The 23,869-nt window shown below is 50.3% G+C and overlaps 1 protein-coding gene across 1 annotated transcript in view; it reads right to left on the reverse strand.

Moving 5' to 3' along the window:
* Window positions 1-6,221: 6,221 nt before the first annotated feature.
* ZNF536 (zinc finger protein 536) overlaps window positions 6,222-23,869 on the reverse strand; it is a 247,859-nt gene continuing 230,211 nt past the window's right edge. The window contains exon 4 of the mRNA XM_062177770.1: window positions 6,222-6,466. Coding sequence (XP_062033754.1) covers window positions 6,222-6,466 — 245 coding nt within the window. The remainder of the gene's footprint in view (window positions 6,467-23,869) is intronic.

Here is a 23,869-nt window from a genome sequence, read left to right on the forward strand (position 1 = left end):
CTGGGAAGAGAAATTCGTACCTGAGACGCTCCCCACCTGGGTGTGCGGTAGGAACAGAGGTGCTGTCAGTTACCCTGAGAGTCTGAAAAATAGAGACCACGTGCCAGGCATCACGCTGAGTGCTTGGTGTACCGTGTCACCTTCCATCTTTGTGGCAAGGGGAGATTTGAAGATGTATTTTATTTATTTGAAAGGCAGAGTTATGAGGCAGGGCAGGACAGGGAGCGAGACAGAGAGAGAGAGAGGTCTCCCATCCGCTGGTGCACTCCCCAAAAGGCTGCAACAGCCAGAGCTGGGCAGACCAAAGCCAGGAGCCAGGAGCTTCTTCTGAGTCTTCCACTCGTGGGTGCATCCTCTGCTGCTTTCCCAGGCTCATCAGCAGGGAGCTGGATCAGAAGTGGAGCAGACAGGACTGGAACTGATGCCCCTATGGGGTGCAGGCATTGGAGGTAGCGGCTTAACCCAGTACACCACAACACCAGCCTTCAAGGGAAACTTTGATTCCAAACCTCACATTGGACTTGGACTCCATAACCTAATTCCAAAAACCATATGCTAAGCTCCCTGATGCCAGGGCTGCCCCCAGCTGGTCTCAGACTGGACACTGGGGTCATGGAGATCCATGGCCTTGGCTTGGCCAGGACAGGCGCCTTTAGGGTAAGTGGACTTAGACCTAGGGGGGGTACCAGCCACTCACTGTTGTCCAGGATTGCCCCTCGGGTTTAGCGCCCCCTTGTTTCCTGAGAAACAAGTCCTGTAGACTAGAGCTCACCAGGGTGGGAGATCACCCTATGTAGCCCCCCCCCCAACCCTACCTCCACTAACCCATTCACAGAAGGATCCATGAGAGCCATACAAAGGGCCCAGGAGACTTCCCCCGACTCTTTTCCAGGGAGCTGAGCAGTGAGTGATGTCTCTCCTGGATCCCAGCTACCTGTCGAAGAATCCGCACAGGTGCTGCCGTGTTGACTGTTACCTTGGCTGCGCAGGGTCTTAGAGCCTTGTGTCTACACCACATCACCATTTGTGTTATCACTGTCACTTCCGAGGATGGTTCTTCAACTCTGGTTGAAGCCTCTGGCTGGCTCTCTGCACAGTCTTTCCGTGTCCCAGCTCCTCGGACCTCAGAGAAAACCTGGGGCGGTTGACACTGCCGCTGTCCGCTGGGTGAGATGAAGCAGCAGATTGGAGGAAGTCCACCAGGCTCACGCAGCTCCTGAGCATCCAGGACAGGACTTCCGAGCCCCCATGCCCTCCTGGCATGGATCTCTCACACACGTCCCCTGCCTCCCCGGCAGGCTCTCCTAACCCTCTCAGCAAAGCAGCTCCTCGGACGGATGTCTCCATCATGTGGGAAAGTGCTCTTCTCCCTGACCCTCCTCTTCCAGGGAATTTACATTTCCTTGTGAGAGCATCAGACTACAGTCTGTTTTCTCCCTGGACGGTGACCGGTGGGCACGATTCCTGACTTGTCACTGCCCGGTGCCAGGCACACAGCCCGGCCTCTGTGTCGACCAAGCCGGTGGAATAACATTAACCTTGAGACCAGTTCTTCACCATTGCATCTCCTCTCTTCCCGACGTCCTGACTTTCCAAACGAGGAAATTAGAAATGAAACCTTAAGACATTTTCCTTGGAGCATCTAAAGGGGCCAAGTGTGGAAGGAGTCCCAAGCACAGTGGCTCTATTTGTGTGTCGCTTTTCCTGGGTGCGAAATTAATCTGAGAGTTCCCCGTGTCTTATTCTAACCCAGGACTCACAACACCCAGCATTTGTAGAATATTTACAAAATGTATGTACAATTTCCCAACCAGATCCCATTCATTTCTCATAATTTTATGGATCCGATCAATGAATTCAGCACAGTTAAATTGCTCGAGATCAGGCAACCAGTAAGTAGTTTAGCTAGGGTTCAAGTTGAAGTCATTACACCCCAAATTTTGTATTCTTTTCACTGGACTAATCTACCGATCATCTGTAGCTCTTAGAGAGCTCCAAAATATTTTGATGGAAATAAATATTGATGCTTCTTAAAAATGCCTCCTACTTACAGTTTTATTTTTATTTTTCATAACAGCTTTTATTGAGATATAATTCACATACCATAAAATTCACCCTCTTAAATTGTACAATTCAGTGGGTTTTAGTACATTCACAAAGTAGGACAACCATCACCGCTGTCTAATTTTAGAACATTTTTATCACTTCGGAAAGAAAACTCCAACTCATCAGCTATCACTCCTGGTTCTCCCCTCCCCTCTGCTGTGGGCAGCCATTAGTCGGCCGTCTGTCACCATAGATTTGTCTACTCTGGACACTTCGCATAAACAGAATCATATGGGCTGTAGCATGGTGCCTGGCTCCTTGGTTCACTCACCCAGGCTGTAGCACAAGGCAGTCCTTATTTGTTTATGGCAGAATAATATTCCCCTCCATGGCTGTGCCCCATTTTGTTCATCCATTCATTGCCTAGCTTTTTCTGACAAGTGTTAAGGCACACGGATGCCCTACAAAATCCGAGTGACCAGGACTTCTTGAAAATGCAGAAGGCTGGGGCCACTTCCTCATGGTAGTGCTGTTCCACGAGGGTCCACGTGCTCCCCAGCCCACCTGATAGCCCAGCATTCCTGCCCTCCTGCCCTCACCAATGAGGGGTCTTGTCCAGCTCCTGTGGGTTTCAGATCCATCGTGCAGGTGTTGTGGACAGAAGCCCAGAGCCCTCGTTCAACTGAGACCTCCACATTTGACGTCTGTAGTCCCGGACAGTCAGGACCAATGACAGCTCTGTACATGTGCCCCCTTTCCCCCGCCCTAGGACACACTCAGGCTCCCGGGCTGAAAGAAGCACGCTGAGCAGACAAACTCCTGTAACACATGGCAGGTGCTTTTGCTGGCTGAACCCGCAGGGGCCCTCCACGAGCCGGAGCTCTAGCATGCACCCTGCAAATTTATTTTTCGGGCCAAACTAAAGCACAAAATGTGAAAGAAAGAAAAAAAAAGAGAGAACTCGCTCATCAGGTGGTGAGCACACTCCCAGGTCCCCAAGCTGTTTTCTTCCAGAGGAAATATCCAGATTATCCTCGGATAATTTGGTGGGGAAAGACTTCTTTGCATTTAATGATTTGAAATTTAAAAAAAAAATACTTTTAGCAGTAAAGTAGAATAATGGACTCCAGGGCTCTAAGTGGCTCCTGCTATGACCACCACAATAAGGGGCAATGATATTCCCATAGTTTGATGCTACGGAAAATGAAGTGTGGTTCATACAGGCACTTGGGCATGCACAGGCACGCATGCACACACATACACACATACCACACACACACACACTCAGTCCCCTGGAAAAAGCATGCGGCTCTCCCAGAATGCTACAGGGCTTTTAACAAAGTGGGGTTGGACCAAGTCTTGCCAAAGTTTGATGACCACCCCCCCCCACAGGCTTTATTTTGCAGTAAACATAAGTGAATAGGAAAAGATGTGGTTTTTTTTTTTTTTTTCCCCAGAGGTAGAGGTTTTATTGCGTAAAACACTGGATAAAACTGGACTGCTTCAAAGACATTTTATTCTAACAGCAGAAAGAAAACAGCCATTGCTGAAAAAACAACTTTTAATACTTTCTATACCAGAATAAAGTTCTGTCAACTGATGTATTATAATAATAAATAATGACCAAGAATAAACTTTAAATACAAAGTTCTCTACTTGTTACAAGCATAGCAACAAAATCCTCTACTCTATGGATCTCAGATTTCCTCCAAGATAGATGTCGTTTTCTCGGTGCAGGAATGGAGACAGTATCACAGACTACAAAGTTACAGGGCAAGGACTTGACATGTTTAGATATGGGGACCTGATGACATTCAGAAACTGACACTGCATCACTGCGGCTGTCACTTGTTTGTATTACAAGTTACAAATGTTCTGGAAAGAAGGCCTGTGTCAGAGGGGGAATCAGGATGGCTCACACTGGACAAAATGGAAATCCACACGCACGCCACAAAGGAGAGGGGGTGTTCCCAGTGTCACAAACAGAATTATTGCCTGCCGCATCTGACGATGCCCAGAAGACACAAACGAATACTCGAAGAGCTCCCGAGTGCTAGAAATGGAATGTGGCTCTCATTTTTTTTCCACTTTTTTCTCTTTTTTTTTCTTTTTTCTTTTTTTTCTTTTTTTTTTTTTTGTTTTTCTTTTTTTTTTTTTTTCTTTTTCTTTGCTAAGATACCAAAAGCGGGGCAAACACACAGAAAGCAAGCGACTGGCACAGTCACCAAACACGGTAGTGCAGTTAAAATCCTAAAGCTTACTACACTCAGAAAGTTTTCAGTAACATCTCAGTCCTTTCTCTAGGCTCATAGAAACAGTTGCATTAAGTGTATCAACTCGATTTAAGTAAGGCAGTGAGAACTAGACTAGAAAAACAAGAAAGCAGCTTGCGCCAGGCCAGATGGGTGCAAGGGACGCCCCCCACCCCACCCCACCTCCACTGAAACCTCGGGGAGACCGCCCCCTCTGACAGCTGAGCAAACCCGGTTCCCCATCAACCTCAGATTCCTTCTGGGCTCAGGACAGACAGCGCTAAGGATTTTATTTACACTGATTGCAGTTTAGTGTTTGTGTAAACTGCTGTAGGCAGAGCTGAAGTTTTTAAGGCCCTGGGGTTTTATTCTGCGCTCCCAGCCTGTAAGGAAATATTGACTTTTTGTTTTTGTTTTAAAGTCTGAATGATTTTGTTTTAGAAGAAGTTAATACTTCCACACCTCTCTACCATCCCGAGCGACAGCACCAGTGTTGTGTCACTCAAAAGAAGTAGGCGAAAAGGCCAAACTCATACCCTTCTAGCACATTCCAGAAGAAACCTTTAACGAATCTTCTGAAATCGTTTTTTGTTGTTGTTGTTGTTGTTTGTTTAAAGTGAGTGAAGTGTGTCTTTCTTGACCCTCAGCGTGTCGCCTCTGTGTGGTGCAGAATTTGATGAATTTGGAGTATCCAATCGGTAGAAAATCTACAATCTACAAAAATATAGAACACATTTGTTTTACAAAAACAGACATTCTAATTCAAACAGTTTTCTTCATTAAGAGATAGATAGCAATAGCACAATGTTGAGATTCATCTTTTAATACAAGCTATTTCGTGAGAGCTTGCTGGAGAAGAAAATCTTGCTTCATGTCTGTGACACTAATAAAAACTAACACTTGAAAAAAAAATCTGATACTAAGGACCGGAGCAGCCAGCATTCAAGTAAACTTTTTAAAATCATAATTAACAAAAAATAACAAATTCCATGATCATGTAAATTTCCATTTCTCATCAGCACCTTTATGGATAGGGTAGGATAGCTTCTCTAAGAACATTTCATATCATGTACCCGACATTGTTGTAAAATATCAACCTTCTTCCCCATTCAAAAATTTCAAAAAAAAAAAATGGCAGCCAAAAAAAAAATATTTCCCTCGCTACTGCAATATGATCTAAAAAAAGGACTCACTCATCAAATCTGCAATGGGCATCTGTCTGCAGACACTTCCTGAACATTGATTCATTTAGCTGCATATTTTTTTTAAAAAATCCGCATTTAAGATCGCCGTCCTCTGCAGTGCCGGTCAGCCCTGGTGCTGGCCGCCGGCCGTCTAGGGTTTCTCCAAGAGTGCAGTTACGACACCACGTGAATCGATTTTCTCTGCAGTGACCGCTCCAGTCTGACTGGCACCACAGCTGCCTCCCAACACATCTCATTAGGGTGCTAGGCAAATGACGGCAGCTGGTGTCAGATGATAGAGGTGTTTTCAACAACGAAAACACAGCCTCCCTCCATCGGCACGGCAGCACTGAATCATTTAGATGGTATCGGTTTTCGGTTAAGAGCATTATTTTGGGACAAAGACGACTTTCGAGTTGGAAGGGCCCCCGGGTTTTCTCGCGCTCGGAGGACACAAGCATTCTTTTGAAATCGCTTTTCTACCCACCTGCATTGTTTGGAAGTACTTGTTGCCAGGTAACAGTTTAGCAGCCATGTTCAAGGGCTGGGTGATTTTTTTTTTTAATATAGATATATAGATATATAGATATCTTTTAAAATTTTTGTAAAGGTTCTATACACTAGGAGGGGCATCGCACGTGATTTTTTTCCCCTTGGAATGCCGTTAGCAAACTCTTCCGCCCGATGCATCACCTTAACACTGCGTGAAATCGTACTGCAAGGTGCGGTTCGGGGCTGCTCAGTGGCTGTCCTCCTGGCACTTGGCGCCCTCCTCCACCAGCTCTGCTGAGCTCCCTGCCTTCACAGCTGTGGGCTCCTCATAATTCCCAGAAGCCTCCGAGTCGACTCTGGAGCGCTTGAACCTGCGGTCAGGGTACTGGCTGTTGTCAAAAGGCATGCGATGGACGCAGAGGACGTGGGTCTTCAGGTTCCCCTTCTGAGAGGCACTGTAGGGACAGTAGCGACACTGGAAAGGCCTGTGACCTGTAGGCAGAAAGAGTGGCCGGTCAACACTGCTGCTGCTCACACCCTCCCTGTCCCCTCTCTACCCCTCCAGACCCCCAGGGTTGCCATCAGTGGCACCGGTGTTGCCCACATCGTTAGGCCTACTGCTGTCCTTCAGTACAGAAAAGCAGCCAATATGTCAGGCACCTGAAGTGGGATTTCAGAGATCATCCCATCCTGGCCAGAGTCTTTCACCCAGAGTTTGCAGGTGGTACAAGAGGAGACACCTAGACAATCAATGGTTGATGCTCTGCAGGACAAGAGGTAACATCAGCCATCCCAGGCCGGTACTTAGAGAACAACAGAGGAAACAAATTCTCCCCAGTGTTTCATGGATACAATTTAAAACTACCCTGATCCACACTGAAAGGTGAAATTTCATGCCAGTTTCAGGTGTGATAAAATATTAATATTTTCATTTTTTTCCCAACCACTTTTAAAAGGTAAAAGCCAGAAAAACAGACAAGAGGCCCATCCGACCTAGGGGCTGCACTTTGCTGGCCCAGCTACACAAAAGACCATAAATTCCTCATCTGTGAGTCGGATCCAGGTCCCAGGACAAAGCCAGGCCCCTTACTTAGCCTCCCAGGAACTCTTACATTGTTGAGGAAAGCCAGCATGGGCACTGGGGAGAGAGGGCCTGGCTGCAGGACAGCGTTGGAGGGGCCGACCTGGAGGGATGTGTGGAAGCTGAGGGTTTGCGGGGAGGCGCAGCAGGGAACAGGGCAGGCACGAGCATGATCGCACCCGCAGGGCCAGCCTGAGTTGTTCAGAGGGCAGACTTTTGAGCAGAGAATATTGAAGTGAAACTTGCTAGCCAGCCTGCACTCAGAACAGAAGATGGACCCCTGTGGACGTCTGCCTGGTGCCCACGGTCGGATCCTGCACACACTCCATCTGCCATCTGGAGGAGCTGGCACGGGGATGGGATGGGGCAGTGACAGTGGGGTGATCGTGTCGCTCCCAGGGCTGGGAAGCTGTGCATGTCGCCTTCCCGGAAGCTCCCAGAGAGGTCAGACCCAGGAATAAGTTTCATTGGCTCAAAACAATTAAAATAAAACAGAATAAACAAGGGACCAAGTAGGCCTAACTATTTGCCCCAGAAAACAGCCAAACAACACGTTCAGCACTTTCCCGGGGCAGAAATGGCAGACCCCTGTTCATTTGGTTAGCAGAACGGCCTGACTCCTGAGAAACCCCAGGTCACCATAATGTGGGGCTGTGGGGATCACTTGCCCACCAAACTGCGTCCAGGGCTAGACGTGTGCTTTTCCTTAGCTTCAGGAGTCTGCACTGTTTTCATAACCAAAGGATCTCCAGACCAATTCATTCTCCCACTTGAATTTCTTTAAAATCTCCCCTTCGGAATCTGGTCCCAGGCGTGCCTAGACTCTGAGCATGGCAGTCTGCAGCCGGGCCCTCATGACTCCAGTTCCCCACTCCCGTCCCATCTGCCCCAGGGACACGAGAGCGAGCATCCAGAGAAGCCCAGCCTGGGACTTCTTGGCCCCAAAGTTCTGATGGCCACTTCCCCTCTCAGGAATAATCAAGGCCATCTTGGCTCGGTCTCAGCCATCCATCCGCCCAGTCTCCAGGAGAGCGTGTCCGTTGGTGCACAGCAAACCACACGTCAGGGGGTCTCCGCGATCGGCTTCACCCTGTGGGTCTCTGTGCCCTCGTCTGAAAGGACGTGTCTGCCCTCTGCAGACTCCAAGCCCACTCCTTCCTCCATGCTTTGTTCAACACGACGCCTGCCTGGTGGGCTCTTGGATATGGACTGGTCCCCTGAGAGGCTGCGGGTTCCCAAGGCAGGAGTCAGAACTCTCTCAGGGTCACCAGTGCCAAGCCCTGCACCTGTCACAGAGTGAGCAGAGCTGAACTGCTGATTATCTTACTGCTTTGCCTGGCCTTTTCTCAAAGGAGTTACTCATTGTTGGATAGAGTTTCTACTACTTTAGTTTTTACTGTTGTGCCTAATATAAGGCTGAATTTAATCATTTTTCCCCCTTGCAAAAGCTAATGTGCAGAGGCTGGCACTTTGGCACAGCAGGTTAATGCCCTGGTCTGAAGTGCCAGCATCCCATATGGGCACTGGTTCAAGTCCCGGCTGCTCCATTTCCAATCCAGCTCTCTGCTGTGGCCTGGGAAAGCAGCAGAAGATGGCCCAAGTTCTAGGGCCACTGCACCCACATTGGAGACCCAGAAGAAGCTCCTGGATCCTGGCTTCAGATCCGCGCAGCATCAGCCGTTGCGGCCAACTGGGGAGTGAACCTGCGGAAGGAAGATCACTCTTTCTCTCTCTGCCTCTCCTCTCTCTGTGTAACTCTGACTTTCAAATAAATAAATAAATCTTAAAAAAAAAAAAAGCCAGTGTGCAAATAAAGAACAAAGCAAGGGGCCAGCGCTGTGGTGTAGTGGGTAAAGCCACTGCCTGCAGCGCCAGCATCCCATATGGGTGCCCGTTCGAGACCCAGCTGCTCCATTTCTGATCCAGCTCTCTGCTAAGGCCTGAGAAAGAAGTAGAAGATGGCCCAAGTCCTTGGGCCCCTGTACCCACGTGGGAGACCTGAAGAAACTCCTGGCTCCTGGCTTTGGATCTGCCCAGCTCCGGCCATTGTGACCATTTGGGGAGTGAACCAGCGGATGGAAGATCTCTCTCTCTTTCTACGTCTCTGCCTCTGCCTTTCAAATAAACAAATCCTTTTTAAAAATAAATAACAAAGCGAAGGGACGGACATCGTGATGTGACAGGTAAAGCTGACATTTGCAACGCTGGCACCCGGTATTGGAGTGCCAGTTCAAGTCTTGGCCGCTCTGCTTCTGATCCAGCTTCCTGCACATGTGACTGAGAAGGTGACCCATGTTTGTGGGCCTGTGTACCAAGTGAGAGACAAGGATGGAGTTCCTGGCTCCTAGCTTCAGCCTGGCCCACACATGGCAGAACACTCCCTACTCTTTCAAATACATAAAGACCAATAAATAAACATTTTAAAAGGAAAAGGCATTTTCCGTACTATAACCATGACCCTAAATTAGTGCTATGCTGGGCACCAGTAACTTTCAGCAGATCCTTCTACCAAGCCGCTTAGAGAGACCCCTGAGCCCCTGGGACGCAAGCACACAGCTCATGAGGTTATCACCCCGTGTACACTGAGCTATGCCAAGGACTTGAGGGGTCTTGAAAGGGAAACTACCAAGCAGGAGGGAGGGCTCAGTTTCGGAGCAGGAGGTCTGGGAGCCATTTGCAGATCACCCGAGAGCACCCAGGGCAAGAGATGAAACATCAGGAAACCCAACAAGGACTTTCAGATCTGCCCAGAGCATCTCAGAAGGCAACGGTGTTGTCTCTCCTGCCACCGTGGTCACAGCTGAGGGCAGTCACTCTCCTAGAAACCAGCACGGGGACAAGGCCATCCACTGACTCCTTAAATGCACGGATCTACTGGTGGAGAATATCACCATGCCAGGACAAGCTGCTGGAGTTAAGAACTTCAAGTGAGAAGTTAATAAACAATGAAATCCAACCCTCTGGTACCATGACCCGGGGAGATTCATGGCGCTACAACCCCAGAGGAGTCTCCCTCTGTTCTCCAGGACCACGTTAGTTTCTCCATCCCTCAACTGCTCTTGATCACCAGCCAATCTGTTTGCCTTTGCTATTGTCGTCGCCGAAGAGCAGTTTGTGTCAGAATTGCATGCTGCAGCCCTGGAGAGCTCCCCTCTCTGCACGTCGTATCCCCACAGGACCCGTGCACCGTGAGAGTGGTGACTAGAGGAGAACCTCAAATGTCACCTTTATTCATGAGAGCCTTTTTGGACTGGCCAGCTTGGTTGAAAAGCACTTAAGTACCTTTCACCCACTAATTGATTTCCAAGTTTTCTTCGTGATTTTATCCTATGGTTGCATTCTGAGTGTTTCTTGGTAGCCAAAGGTGATGTTATGGCACATGTGGGCATTTCAGTGGTGAAACCATTATGGGGGTTGTTTTCTGTTTCACTTGGGTGAGTTGAAAATCTATTTGTATGTGCATCTAAAGCCATGCGTGTGTACATTTGTGGAAGGATTTCTACATATGCTAGACTCACAATAAATCCTGATCTTGCAAATAGAAGCTCCCCGTATGATAATGGTAACACTTAAGGATCTCAGTGGCCTACAATCCACAGCTCTTCTTGTGCATTTTTGCATGTTTGCTCTCATAGTTGACCTTTATGGCAGTGTTGCCCAAGGTAATATTAGCCCCACTGTACAGATGAGACAGTCAATGGACTGTGGGCCTGGAAGATCTGACTTTAAGACAAATTACCTGGGCTTGGCGCTATGACACAATGGGTTAAAGCCCTGACCTGCAGTGCTAGCATCCCCTATGGGCACCAGGTCCAGGCCTGGCTGCTACTTCCAGCACCCTACTAATCTGCCTGGGAAAGCAGTGGAGGATGGCCCGAATGCTTGGGCCCCTGCACTTGCGTGGGAGACCCTGAAGAAGCTCCTGGCTCTTGGCTTCCGATCATCTCAGCTCTGGCCATTGTGGCCATTTGGGGAGTGAACCAGCAGATGGAAAATCTCTCTCTCTCTCACCCTCTCTCTGTAACTCTTCCAAATAAATAAAATAAATATTTAAAAAAAGACAAATTACCCATGTATATGAAACACTTACATCCCTCCAAAATCCTTACAAACACTGACTATAATGTGTCTCTATAGGATACACACACACACACACACAAATGAATTATCCCAAGCAGTAGTATCCCTATCACCATCCAGGATTTTGCATTCTGTGGTTTCACTGACCCATGATCAGCTGGTATCGTCGTGGCTCAGAGATCTTCCTGAACTGTTAGCAGCCCGGCATTACCTCACAGCAGTGCCACACTCCATCTCACAGAAGTGCCATGTGCCATGCTCCATCTCACGGCAGTGCCACACACCCTGCTCCATCTCACGGCACTGCCACGCACCCGGCTCCATCTCCTCACGGGGACACCGCATCATCTCACACCATCACAAGAAGAGTGAGCACAGGAAAACAAGGTGTCACAGCAGGAGAGACTGCATTCAGGGGCTCGCTACATTATGTGGTTCCAATGGCTCCATCTGATGACCAGTCTGGTACTGTGTCTAAGTGAGAAATTAAAGTTCATCATAAGTAGGCATGGATAGGGAAAACTTAGCGTATGCAGAGCTCAGTACTCCCTGTGGTTTCAGGCATCCACGTGGGATGTTGCCTCCTCTGGAGGTGGGGACCACTGCACAGTAAGGCTTTCTGGATACATACACGACATTGTCCACACACACTCATCCATCTGAGCTGCTTGGTGAGAGGTTCCCATGAGACCGATGTGGAAGAGAGTGCTGTGGGGTCCCCTCAGAGGGAAGACTGGGTTGGAGAAGCCATGGTAGGCCCAGAGGAGGGCACTAGTGCCGCCCAAGAACACAGCTGTAAGGAAAGCTGACCCTTTGATGGTGGGAGCGTCCATTCCCAGAAGGCAAGCTCTGGTTATGCAGAGCACCTGGGGACGCTTGGCACCATTCTGGGTCTAGCTACATCTGGTGAAGCTTTCAACTCCGCCGCGCCACCCACCCCCTGGAGCCCCTGATACTGGCCCAAATGCGATGATGTTGAGATCTGCTGGCTTTCAGAACATAGACCAGGGCTTCAGCACAGACCCCAGGACTGAGAGCTCCACTGCGTCGCTGTGGACTTCCGGGATCTGCGGCAGAGGGGCCATGGAAATCTGCTAGGAGCTCTCAGACTTTTCTGCGGTGGGGTTTGGAGGAAAAGCGATCTTCAGAAGGAAGCAGGCCAGCCCGCTTTGGTTTTCATCCAAAGTGCTGACTCAGCACGAGCTCCCCAGGCACCGGTGTGATTAAAGCTTAAGGGATTTGGTCTCTCTTTAACTTTTCTGTACTCATTTGGTGGGCAAGAGAGAGAGAGAGGCAGGGGAGAGAGAGATGTCCCATCTGCTAGATCACTCCCCAAATGCTTGCCACCGCTGGGTTGAGCCAAGGGCAAAGCCAGGAGCCAGAAACTCAGTCCAGGTCTCCCCATGGCTGGCAGGGAACCAAGGACTTGAGCCATCACTGCTGCCTCCCAGGGTGCCCACTAGCAGGAAGCTGGTGGAATCTGCACGCTCTCACACGGGATGTGGGTGTCTCAGCCACTGTGGGAAACCCTGTCCCACCCCTAGGGGCACTGGCCTTTGCCTGGGGGCAGTGGCAACTGGAAGACCTCCAGGGTCCTGCAGAACGAGTAATGAGTCACATTTCACTCAGACACAGTTTAACAAATGTGGGTAGGAATCTGCTGTCCGGTCTCTTGCAGGACAGAATTCCCCTTGGAGAATGTGGCTGGGGTTAAGCCTGGTGAGTCCATAACAGCACTTTGAGGCAAAGGCATTTATCTGTGCTGAGAGGGAGGTGACTGGGGGCTTCCAAGAGCACACCCCGGAGGAACAGGAGGCTCTCACGGTCTCTGCCTCCAGCCTCCCCACCCTCCGAGCCCTCACATTTGCTGCCCTCTGGCCACATAGGGCTCTTCCCTGGTCTTCAAATGCGTCATTGCCTCAGGACCTTTGCACAGTCCTTGCTCATCCTCCTGACCCTGCATCGTCTCATTGCCATGGCTCATCCTTCGACCACCAGCTCCAAGCCCTCTGCCACAGGAGGGCCTTCCCTGATTGTCCCAGATCCGCTGTCACACTCTGAGCCAATACTTTCTGCCCCAGTTCTGACACCAGCAGCTGAAGACATGACAGTCATGGCCAAGTTCCCCACTGGGCAGACTCTCAGCTCAACAGGGACATGGACTGGGCACTTAGTTTTTGCTGCATTTGTTTGGATTTGGATAGTGGCTATAACCCAGCAGCCAACACAGCATACCACAGCATTCATCCTTAGTTATGTTCCCAGCAAAGGAGTGGAGGAGGGAATGGAAGATAGCACCAGGCAATTGCAGTCAGAGACATTGGGACAGGAAGCTGGCACGGATGGGTCCTAGGCACTGGCCAGCATGTTGGGGGAGGAGCTGGTGGGTACAGGGATCCAGGGCCAGGCTCACAGAGTCCACCAGGAAGGCAGGGCCTCCAGCAGTGGGAGAAGAGAAGTGGGGAGACCCTTCCCACACTGCCCAGAAGACCCCTGCCCCATCCACCTGGAGCCAGGTTCCCAGCCTGGAAGTGTGGCCAGATGGGTGCCCCCCCTCAACTACCCACCCTCACCTCACTCGCCTCTCTCCACTTCTCACTTGCAGGCCATCAACATCTCCCATCACTGCCTGGCGAAAAGTAAGTACATCATACGTTAATTTGTATTGTCACCGCGCCGCGGAGCCGTGGTAAAGAGCGCATTCATTTTTAATCCACTATGAATAATATATAAATATGTATACAGTGTGGAGGGTCAAGGGGGTATCAGAGAGCCGGGCGCACATTGTTTATACCAGAAGGAGGGAAACGAGGTATTTTTCTTACTTGCTATGATGGAAATACCTGCTGTATCCCTGAACCTGAGGGGGAGGGGAAAATGCCCGCCCTTGGGGGCACCATCCATTAATTCCAGTGCAACAGCGTGGGCAGCTGCTCTCGTGGGAGGGATGGGGCTGCATCCCTGGAGCTTCCAGACTTTCCAAACAGTCTGCTCCTCCGGCAGACGGGAGGCTGGAGAGATGGCAGTGGCCCAGCCTCTGGTCCGGGGGATGGTCAGATTGCCCATCAGTGAAGATCATCTGAGATCCACTCACAGACAGGGTCTGCCAGCTGGGGGCTGTGGTGGAGCCAGGTCTTCCCATTTCACAGATGGCAAAACCAAGGCCCAGGGAGAGGAAATGCTTCCCCTAAGTCTGGTGTATACAGTTATCTGATTTCTGATCAGGAATTCAACCTGGGGTTATCTCTACACAGACCTGGAGCTCTCCATCCCCTGCTGCTTGCCACTGCCTGCAACATGCTGGCAGGAAACGTTCTACCAAGAGGAGTCTCCGGTCAGGAGCCACGCATGCTCCAGTAGGTTAGCCCACCGGCACCCTGCAGGGGTGTGTTGCACACGTATGTGGATGGATGTTGCACACACATCACATGCCACAGCCATCCCAGGTACAGGCACAACGTAACCTCCAGACACCCATCAAAGTCTGGCCTCTGGCACACTCTGGTGCACGGGGCCACGTTACACAGTGGGATTTGTCCCAGGACACGCCCCCAAACACTGATACCAAGATCTACACACACTCAAGTCCCTGATATCAAATGGCATAGTGTTGGCACAGAACCTGTGCACCTCCTCCTGCCTACTTTCCATCATACTTCACATTCTTCAGAATGCTTAACACAGTGCAGGTGCTGTGTAAATAGTTGTTACACTCTGCTGTTTAGGGGCTCATGGCAAGAAAGCTAAGTGTGTGCAGGCTCAGCGCAGACAAAACCACCATAGGTCAAGCTAGACAGTGCAAGAAACTCGCGGTAGACAGTGTTCCAACAGTGAGTGCTGGAGAGACCGTCTGTGAATGGCGGGAGGCTGTGCTCTGTGCCTGGCACATTCCATTTCTGCTCTGTGGAACTTTCTGGATTTTTTTTCCTGTATATTTTCTGTCCATGGTTGGTTGACACTGCAGACAGAGAACCTGTGGCTGTAAAGGGCCGACTTGTTTCTAAGCTGCCCCTGTAGCCCCACATTTCGGTGCTGGCCGCCGGGAGGGACCAAGTGATGAAATGGCAGAGAAACAGGTGTCCCACAGGCCTGGGAGGGTTGGGAAGAGCTGCCTCCGAGTGCTACCAAGGGAGCTCCTAGCAGCGCCACCGCATCCCAGCCAGAGTCCACTGGACACATTCAAATTCAGGATATTTGCAAACCCCAGCTGCTAGGTAAGAAAATGGCTCCACCTATAGGTCCAATTGAGCACGTCAGAAATCTGGCCCTGGAAGGGGGGGGGGGGGTTGGAGGGGAGGAGGGACCCTACCCACCTGGATGGAATCTACCAGGTACAGTGATCAGAGGATTTCTGAGCAAGTCAGGCCTTCAGGAGGGTGGTCAGGCTTCCACCTGGGGGCACTGGAGTCCCCCCCCCCCCCCCCCAGCCCTCATAAGCGGCTCCTTCTGAACATTTACTACTACTTGGACCTGAAGCTGCAGAGAGGGGGGAAGCTGGCCCAGGACCCCTGGGAATCCTGCCGATCCTCCTGCCAGATTCACCAGGCCCAGCTAAGGGGTGGAGGCAGCTGTTAGATTGCCACTTGGGATGCCTGCATGCCTGGTTGGAGCACCTGCTTCTGATTCAGCTTCCTGCTGATGGCACCAAAGGGAACAGCAGGTGACAGCTCAAGTACTCAGATCACAGCCACCATTTGGGAAACCTGATGGAGCTCCGGGCTCTTGGCTTTGGACTGGCCCAGCCAAGGCTGTTGCAGGCATTTGGGGAGTGAACCAGCAGATGGAAGATCTCTCTCCTCTCTCTCTCTCTCTCTCTCTGCTTTTCAAGTGCAAATAAATATTTTTTATAAAAAATGAACAGGGCTCGGGGGCCATATTGTGGCTTGATGGGTAAAGCCACTGCCTGCAGTGCCAGCACCCCATATGGGTGTTGGTTCAAGTTCCAGCTGCTCCACTTCCGATCCAGCTCTCTGCTAATGGCCTGAGGAAGCAGTAGAAGATGGCTCAAGTCCTTGGACCCCTGCTTCCATGTGGGAAGACCTGGAGGAAGCAACTGGATCCTGGCTTCAGATTGGCACAGCTCTGGCCATTGCGGCCAATTAGGGAATGAACCAGCAGATGGAAGACCTCTCTCTTTCTCTTTGCCTCTCCTTCTCTCTCTATGTAACTCTGCCTTTCAAATAAATAAAGAAATCTTAAAAAAAATGAAGAAGCCAGCAAAGGCCATGAGATAGGCAAAAACATGTATAAACATATATTGGATCTACAGAGCAAGTCATTTTCTCAGTTCACACACACACACACACACACACATAATTTCCCTAACTCCAAGTAGGCAAAGAGTGGCTTTAATAAGGTTCATAATTTATGTTTTTCGGTTTTTTAAAAAAAATATTCATCCACCTAATCAAAAATGCTAAAATACTTTGGAATATCCTTAGTGCAAATAATCTTATGTTTTAAATTTTCTGGGATTTGAGTTTTAATGTAAAAGGCTACCCTAAAAATGTACTTATATTGAAAGTGAATTTTGATTCTGTGTTAAAGGATTGGTGACACCAGTGTGAACTCACATTTAATTAAATATGTATAATATATGAAATACATAGTTTTATAAAAATAATGATGTCTTTTAAAAGTTCATGGAAAATGTATGTTATGAAAAAACTATGTATGAGTTTCAAAAATTTCTTTTTTTTTTTAGAAAAAGATATTTATTTGAAAGGCAGAGTTACAGCTAGGGAGGAAGAAAGGGAGAGAGAGAGAGAGTGAGAGAGAGATCTCCCATCTGCTGTTTCACTCCCCAGATGGCTGCAATGACCAGGGCCAGGCCAGGCTGAAGCCAGGAGCCTGGAATACCACCCAGGTCTCCCATGTGGGTGCAGGGACCCAAGCACTTGGGCCATCTTCTGCTGCTTTCTCAGTTGCATCAGCAGAGAGCTGGACCGGAAGTGGAGCAACTGGGACTAAAACCAATACTGATATGTGATGCCATTGTCACAGGCAGCAGCTTAACCAGCTGAGTCACAAGGCCGGCCTCTCAAAAATTTCTTGCATCAAATTAAGTTGTCTTCGGATCCCACTTCCCACAAAGGTTTTGAAGTGTGCACGTGCTATTCACACAGACAGGTGTGAGCACACACACAGACACTTCCAAGTGCTGCCACCTGACAGGACCTGGAAAGAGCTACTTTCTAACTCTGTTCTCAAAAGGAACTATAAAGGAATCAGGGCTTCTTGGAAAAATGGGTGAGGGCAGGGTTGGGGCAGGAAGTGTGTAAGCTGACATTTTGTGCCAGAAGGTAGGGAACTGCTCAAAAGAGCACATCCTGAGGGATTGTGGGAATATCTCAAAGATGCTCAGAGCCGATGGCAGGATCCTCTCCAGCCAAAAGCTGGGAGAATTTGAGCAACAGAGGGAATAATAGGGTACCAGATTCTGACCCAAAGTATGCAATAAGCATCCACACGTCATACTGACACAAATGATTGGGCCAATGAATGCATCTGGGAGGCAGGCAAGCACGTGCAGGTACCCCAAAATAATCTGTGCAGACACAAACTCTCCTGGAGGTAGGGCAGCACACCCTCCCCCTGCAGCAGAGCCTGCACATGGAAGCTGCCTTCCAAAGGGCACCTATGGGAAGGGGGTTCTGACAGATGCCACCTCGGCCAGGTGGCCACAGCCTCGGGCCCCACGGCTCCCCTTGATGTACTATGATGAGACCTGTGTATTCTTCCCAAAACCCACAATCCCAGTCCAAACGTGAGAAACTGCAATTGCGAGATACTCTGCAAAATACCTCTTGCAACTGTCAGATCATCAAACAGTAGAAGCCCGAGAAACCGCCACAGCCAAGAGGAGCCTAAAGGGAAAAGATAACTCAGGCCCCAGGGAATCCTGCATGGGATCCTGGAGCAGAGAAGAACATGAGGTGGCAACTAAGGAAATACATGTGGACTTCCGACTTGACGGAATAACAATGTATCAATGTCTGGTCATTAATTGTGACAGGTGCACCCTACTAATCTCAGTGTTAATAATAAAAGACGACAGGAGAAGTCTCTGTGCTACCTACACACTGCTCTCACAAGCCTAACTCTACAAGAAAATTAAAAAGTGTGCCATAAAGTTTCTTTGAAAATGAACTTGGTTGAGGTTCACTGAACAAGGAGAGCTCCAGGCCTCACTTCGGGAATTGATCTCAGCTGAGCGTAGAGGCTAATATCACTGAGCCCAGCAGGTGACACTCAGCTTCTGCTGGTGACACAAAGTTCAGGATGGGAAAGGCCTCATCAACATCCTAGAAGCAGGGAAGGCACAGAGCAGAGTCTGAGAAGTAATCACAGCCCAGCAGGGCCCCAACACGGTGTTACTCAAGGACTGGACCCTATCATTCAAGCCCACTCTGTCTCTTGCAACAGGCTGTGTGTGTGTGTGTACCTGGGCTAGCTATTTCACCTTTCTGGGTCTCAGTTTGCTCATCTGTAAGATGGGTGTAATAGAAGAGTTCACTTTGTAGGGTTGTGGTGAAGATTAAGTGAGAAGGCCTGTGAGATCCTTCACAGAACGTGTGACCCACAGAAAGAGGTGAACAGATGTTTGCTAGATAAAGGTTTCAAGTTCACGGAAAATGCATATCATGAAACAACTAAACAAGGATTTCAGAAATATTGCACCCAAATAAACGTATATTTCAATTCCAATTGCCGTGAACTTTCCAAGTGTCCTGGAATTCAAATACCGCTTCCATTAGGTGCCGAACTGTCCAGCAACCTGCAGCGTGACGATCTGCGCGTCTTCGCTCCACTGGCGGTGCTGCGGTCAGAGGACACTGAGGTCGAAGGTTCTAAGGAGCCTTGCAGACGTGACTGCGCCCCAGGCCTCCCTGCATTTGCAGCCAGAGCTCAGCCCACTGCCTCTGGCCGTCTCCCTCTGGCCCCAGGTTCAGGCTCAGCTGGTGGAAAAGCTTAGAGGAAGCTAGCCTCCAGGAGGGGGTAATAGAGACTGCTTCTGGCTGGGGGTGCCCCGTCCCCCAGGGCCTGCCTCCGCCCCTCCCCACTGCCTCTCACACAGCCCCGGGCCTGGCCTCAGGGTGGCTCCCTTCCTCATCACCTTTGTGCACAGACACTGGCCCATCCTTCCCAGCACTGGCTTGAAACCCTGTGTATCTGTTGCCCCCAGCTTTGGCAGAGCCCCCGGCTGGCCTGCCGTCCCCAGCAGCCATCGATCCAGACCTCCCATCCTGCCCCAGAGCCTGTGAAAGCCTTTATGTTTGTCATGAAATAACCTTCACAGGGTCGATGCACTTACTTTCCTTTTTTTTGAGATTTTTAGATGTGTAATATAATAATACTCTAATGATAGCCGGAGCTTGTCTCTGGGTCTTTCAAAGGAAGGCTGGACAAGAGAGACCAGAGAAGACACTGGCCCCAGCGTGAAGGGCACAGGGGCACAGACACTGAGACGCTCTCCCCTCCCTAGCTCGCTCGCTCCTCTCTCTCCCGACCTGCCCCAAGTGTGCAGCGAGGAGGGGTGACCTGTGAGACGTGGCTTTAACTGGGGCCAAGCTGACCTGCTTTTAGGTGACTGGCCTTAGAAAAGTACAAATGAGGGGCCAGCGCTGTGGCATAGCAGGTAAGGCCACCGCCTGCAGTGCCAGCATCCCATGTGGGCTCTGGTTCGAGTCCCAGCTGCTCTACTTCTGATGCAGCTCTCTGCTATGGTCTGGGAAAGCAGTAGAAGACGGCCCAGGTCATTGGGCATCTGTACCCATGTGGGAGACCTAGAAGAAGCTCCTGGCTCCTGGCTTCAGATCAACACAGCTCCGGCCATTGTGGCCAACTGAGGAGTGAACCACCGGATGGAAGACCTCTCTTTCTCTCTCTCTTTCTTTCTCTCTCTGCCTCTGCCTCTTTCTCTCTCTGTGTAACTCTGACTTTCAAATAAATAAACAAATCTTAAAAAAAAAAAAGAAAAACACACATGAGTCAGAGTTGGATACTACTGCTGAAAACAAAGTTGTTTGTGAAGTTTTTCAGAGTCTAACTATTAAGTAAAATCATGAAAACAGTCTTCAGGGATGGCAAAAAAATTAGATTCTAAAATTAGCATGTGCAGCCCCTTCTCTGCACACATTTAGCGTCGACGTCTTCCCTCCTTAGGGAGACTGGATCCGGTACAAGTATGCCCGTGGCATCACGATGGGCTGCAGGGATGTGTGGAATCCAGCAGAACCAGGAAGAGCCAGCCCTGCCCCCTGGAATCCCCCATCCTGGGCACCACCAGATCCCCTGAGTGAAGCAATAGCACGGATCCTATACAAGGGCACCCCGTCTGCACAGCCTTCCCTGGCTCCCTGGGTCTCACCACAGTGTCTTGCCCCCTTAGCTTTCCCACCTGTACCCCTCCTCACCAAAGACCCTCTGACTCTCCTAGGAGACACATGCCCGTCTCCAGCCCCCGATCTGCTTCCAGTGGGGCACACCACAGCCCCCACGCCTCCTCGAAGCCTGCACACCTCCACTTCCCCATGCTACTGGTTTGCTCCCTAGTGCCCTCCTGTGGTGGGGGGCTCAGTGGGTCTCTGCCTTCCCTCCAGGGGGCTGCCTATTCCTGCCAGCTCTGCACACATGGGGAGTGGATAAGGGAGCAGGTGGAAGTTATCCCCCTGAGTGGCTGCTTCCAAAGGGCTTAGCCCTCCATGGGGTGCACACAGAACTCCTCTTCCCAGCCCAGGTTCCAGGGACACCCTGGGATGGACATGGGAAAGAGGGCCTCTACCTTGGACAACCTGGTTGTGGCTTCCAGTCTTGTGTGAAGCACACAAACCCTTGCCTTGCATCCCTCCAAGGGAATACAGCTCCCTTCCAGATGCCCTGAGGCTATACAGTGTGGGTGGTGCCAGCCCAGCCTTCCCCCAGAAAGTGAAAGGGTTCACAGGGGAGAGTGAAGAAGAGAAGGATCCCTGGATCCTATGATTGGAAGATGGAGCGTCCCTGCAGGAAGCAGGAAAACACAAGGCCACCCCATGGGCCAAGGTGCACCTGAACGCCCCGTGAGTACACTCTGCCATCAGCGAGAATGAGAGGAGGGGGTGGCAGCTGGGACTGGAATTACCCAGAAGTCTCCCAGGGAACACAGCACTTGGACTTCCCTGGAGAGGAAAGTAGTAGGGCTGGGCTCTGGATCCTGTCTCCTTGGGGGTCACCAGCTGGAGTCACATGCAAATGCATTTCTTTTGTCACAGTGCTGTTTTTAAAATTATGATGTATGGCCAATGTTTAAAATAAAAAAAGGTTGCATGTAAAAATGTGCACTTTCAGTTTCTCTTGACAAGCCAGAGGGTCTGGCCAGAGCTTCCTGGTGGAGGTGCTGGGTCCCAGATGTTACCACCCACCCCCCAGGACCCTCTTGCCGTCAGACCTGCTGCACTCCGGGTGTCCCTGGCCAGGCCTGGTGAGTGCTGGGGTTTTCCATTTCTGCGCGGGATCACCCTAACAGCCCCTGTCTCACTTTCTCTGCGGATGGGCCTGGGGAGGTTTTGTGAGTGTGTTTCTACCAAGCTGAGGAGTTGCATTCCTGCACACACCCAGGGAAATAAGCAAGTGGGTGGTCTCTGCTGGCTCAATGGCTTCCTGTTTTCCATTGTGTCTCTGAAAATGAGCACATCAGCCCCTCGTAGTAGTTTCTGTTTTTATTGTACAATTCAAGTGCGGGAGGGGGGCCAGGATTGTACCCAGCTTGGCGCTGTTGTCACACTGGAAGTGATACCAGCAGAGGGAACCAACCTAGGAAACCACCAGCCCGAAATGCTTCCAGGAAATAAATATCCAATCCACTAAAAGCCAGCATCCAAGGTTATCTGCACATAATTCACTACCTGTGCTCATCTTCCGTAAAAACATCACTTCCTGTGGGGTGGGGGACTCCTCGGGGCTGCAGAACATCTCACCAAAACCAGTGTGGCACGAGCAGCCACGTTTTCCATCAAAATTGAGTGCTGTTGTAGCGTATTAATGTGAGTTTATGCGTGAGAGAGAATCGCACATCCCTCATCCCATAAAGGAACCAGACGCCCGCCATCCATACCCACGGTATTTATCCATATAGATAGGCACCCTGGATACGTTTAAAATAGCGACTTTTTATCACGCCCAACTCGACAAATGGGTACCGTGAACAATGGAAAATTACAAAGTAAAAAGGAGACACAGACCCATCAACTTTCCAACATTCAGCCGTCACTAAGTGCCACTAATGTCACAAGCCAAAAATAAATAAATAAAACAAAGCCTAGAGGAGAGGTGGCTCCCCCCCCCCCACCCTTGTGAAGTCACAAAGGAAATGCTACTCCTTTCTTCTCTTTTTTTTCCCCTAGAAAAAGCTCTCTCTAAAATCAAAGGTGTCAGACTTGGCTTTCTCTTGCCAGCGTGATCCAGAAGATGGCTCGGGAATGACAGATGTCGGCACCCAGCTGCAATGAAGCATGCGAAAGTTCCTGTCTAATCCACTGATTCCTCTGTAGTCACGTAAACCAAAACAAAATGGGCAGGCCTTTACATTAGGAAAAGGGGGGATGGGGGGGTAAAAATAAAGAAAAAACCCGCACAGCCGCGGGACTTCCTTACACAAGGCAGCCTCCACGCCATCTTGGTGTCAGCGGTCTCACCCGTGGGGGTGAGAACCAGTGTGGGCCCCAAAAGGGGTTAGCCTAGAGACCCCTTTGTCCCGTGCCCCAGGTTGCGAAAAGACGAGGGGGCTGTCAGGGGCCCAGCGAGGACCCTCGGAGATGCACTCCCGTGGCGCCCCCCCCAGCACCCCTTTACACACACACACACACACACACGTCCACACCCACCCCAAGCCCAGGTTTGGGAGCTAAGCTAACATGATCGTTGTAATCACCGGCACCGTCGTTTTCAACTACTTGAATAAATCCAGAGGAATTATAAACGGAGCCCGTGTGTAATTAAAGTGAGGGCTGTTAGATTCTTCATTTAATAAACCACTCGAAAAGGAAAGCCCTCGTAGGTTTAGCAAAACCACGGGGAGCAGGAGGCGAGGCCCGCTCTGCAGGCACGCGAGCGGGAGGCAGCCCGGCGTCGCTGGGGCGTGGAGGGCGGCCACCTTCCCAACCCTTTCCCCCTTTGCAACCGCGGAAGCAGCCGGCAAGGATCAGGAGGCTCGGGGCCCTGTCCCCGCCAGCAGTTCCGGCAGCTGCGAAGCTCGCTTTGAGCGCAAGGCGCAAGCAAAGATGTGACGGATTTCGCCCATGGCAGAATGGCGTTCCGTCTCTGAACCTGCAGGCAACAACAGTAGAAGCAAAGAGGAAAATCTGAGATTTCCCCCCTTCAACTTCTCACAACAACCTCAGCAGAACCACATGACTCGTCTCCTACAATCTCCCTGGTGTGTTCACTGCAACTTTGGCAAGGAGTCAGAATTACTGTTATATAAATTCCATCTGATGCCAGAGCGACCATCTGTGTGCAAAACTGGCTCACCTACGTCTGCCTGCAAAGCCCCTCTCCCAGAGACAAGGGAGAAGGGGGAAAAAAATTTGATTAATTTGCAGAATGCTTGTGATTTGCTCATATATTATTATAACTGCTCATCAGCACATGACAAATTCCCAGCCCTCAGTGCAAGCACCCGTTTGGATTCAGCAGTTTCTTGCGTCGGCACCTGACAGACTGCAGGGCTTCTAATGACTTTCAGATGCTCACCACCA

Source organism: Lepus europaeus, chromosome 19, assembly GCF_033115175.1.
Source record: "Lepus europaeus isolate LE1 chromosome 19, mLepTim1.pri, whole genome shotgun sequence".
NCBI classification, from domain to species: Eukaryota; Metazoa; Chordata; class Mammalia; order Lagomorpha; family Leporidae; genus Lepus; species Lepus europaeus.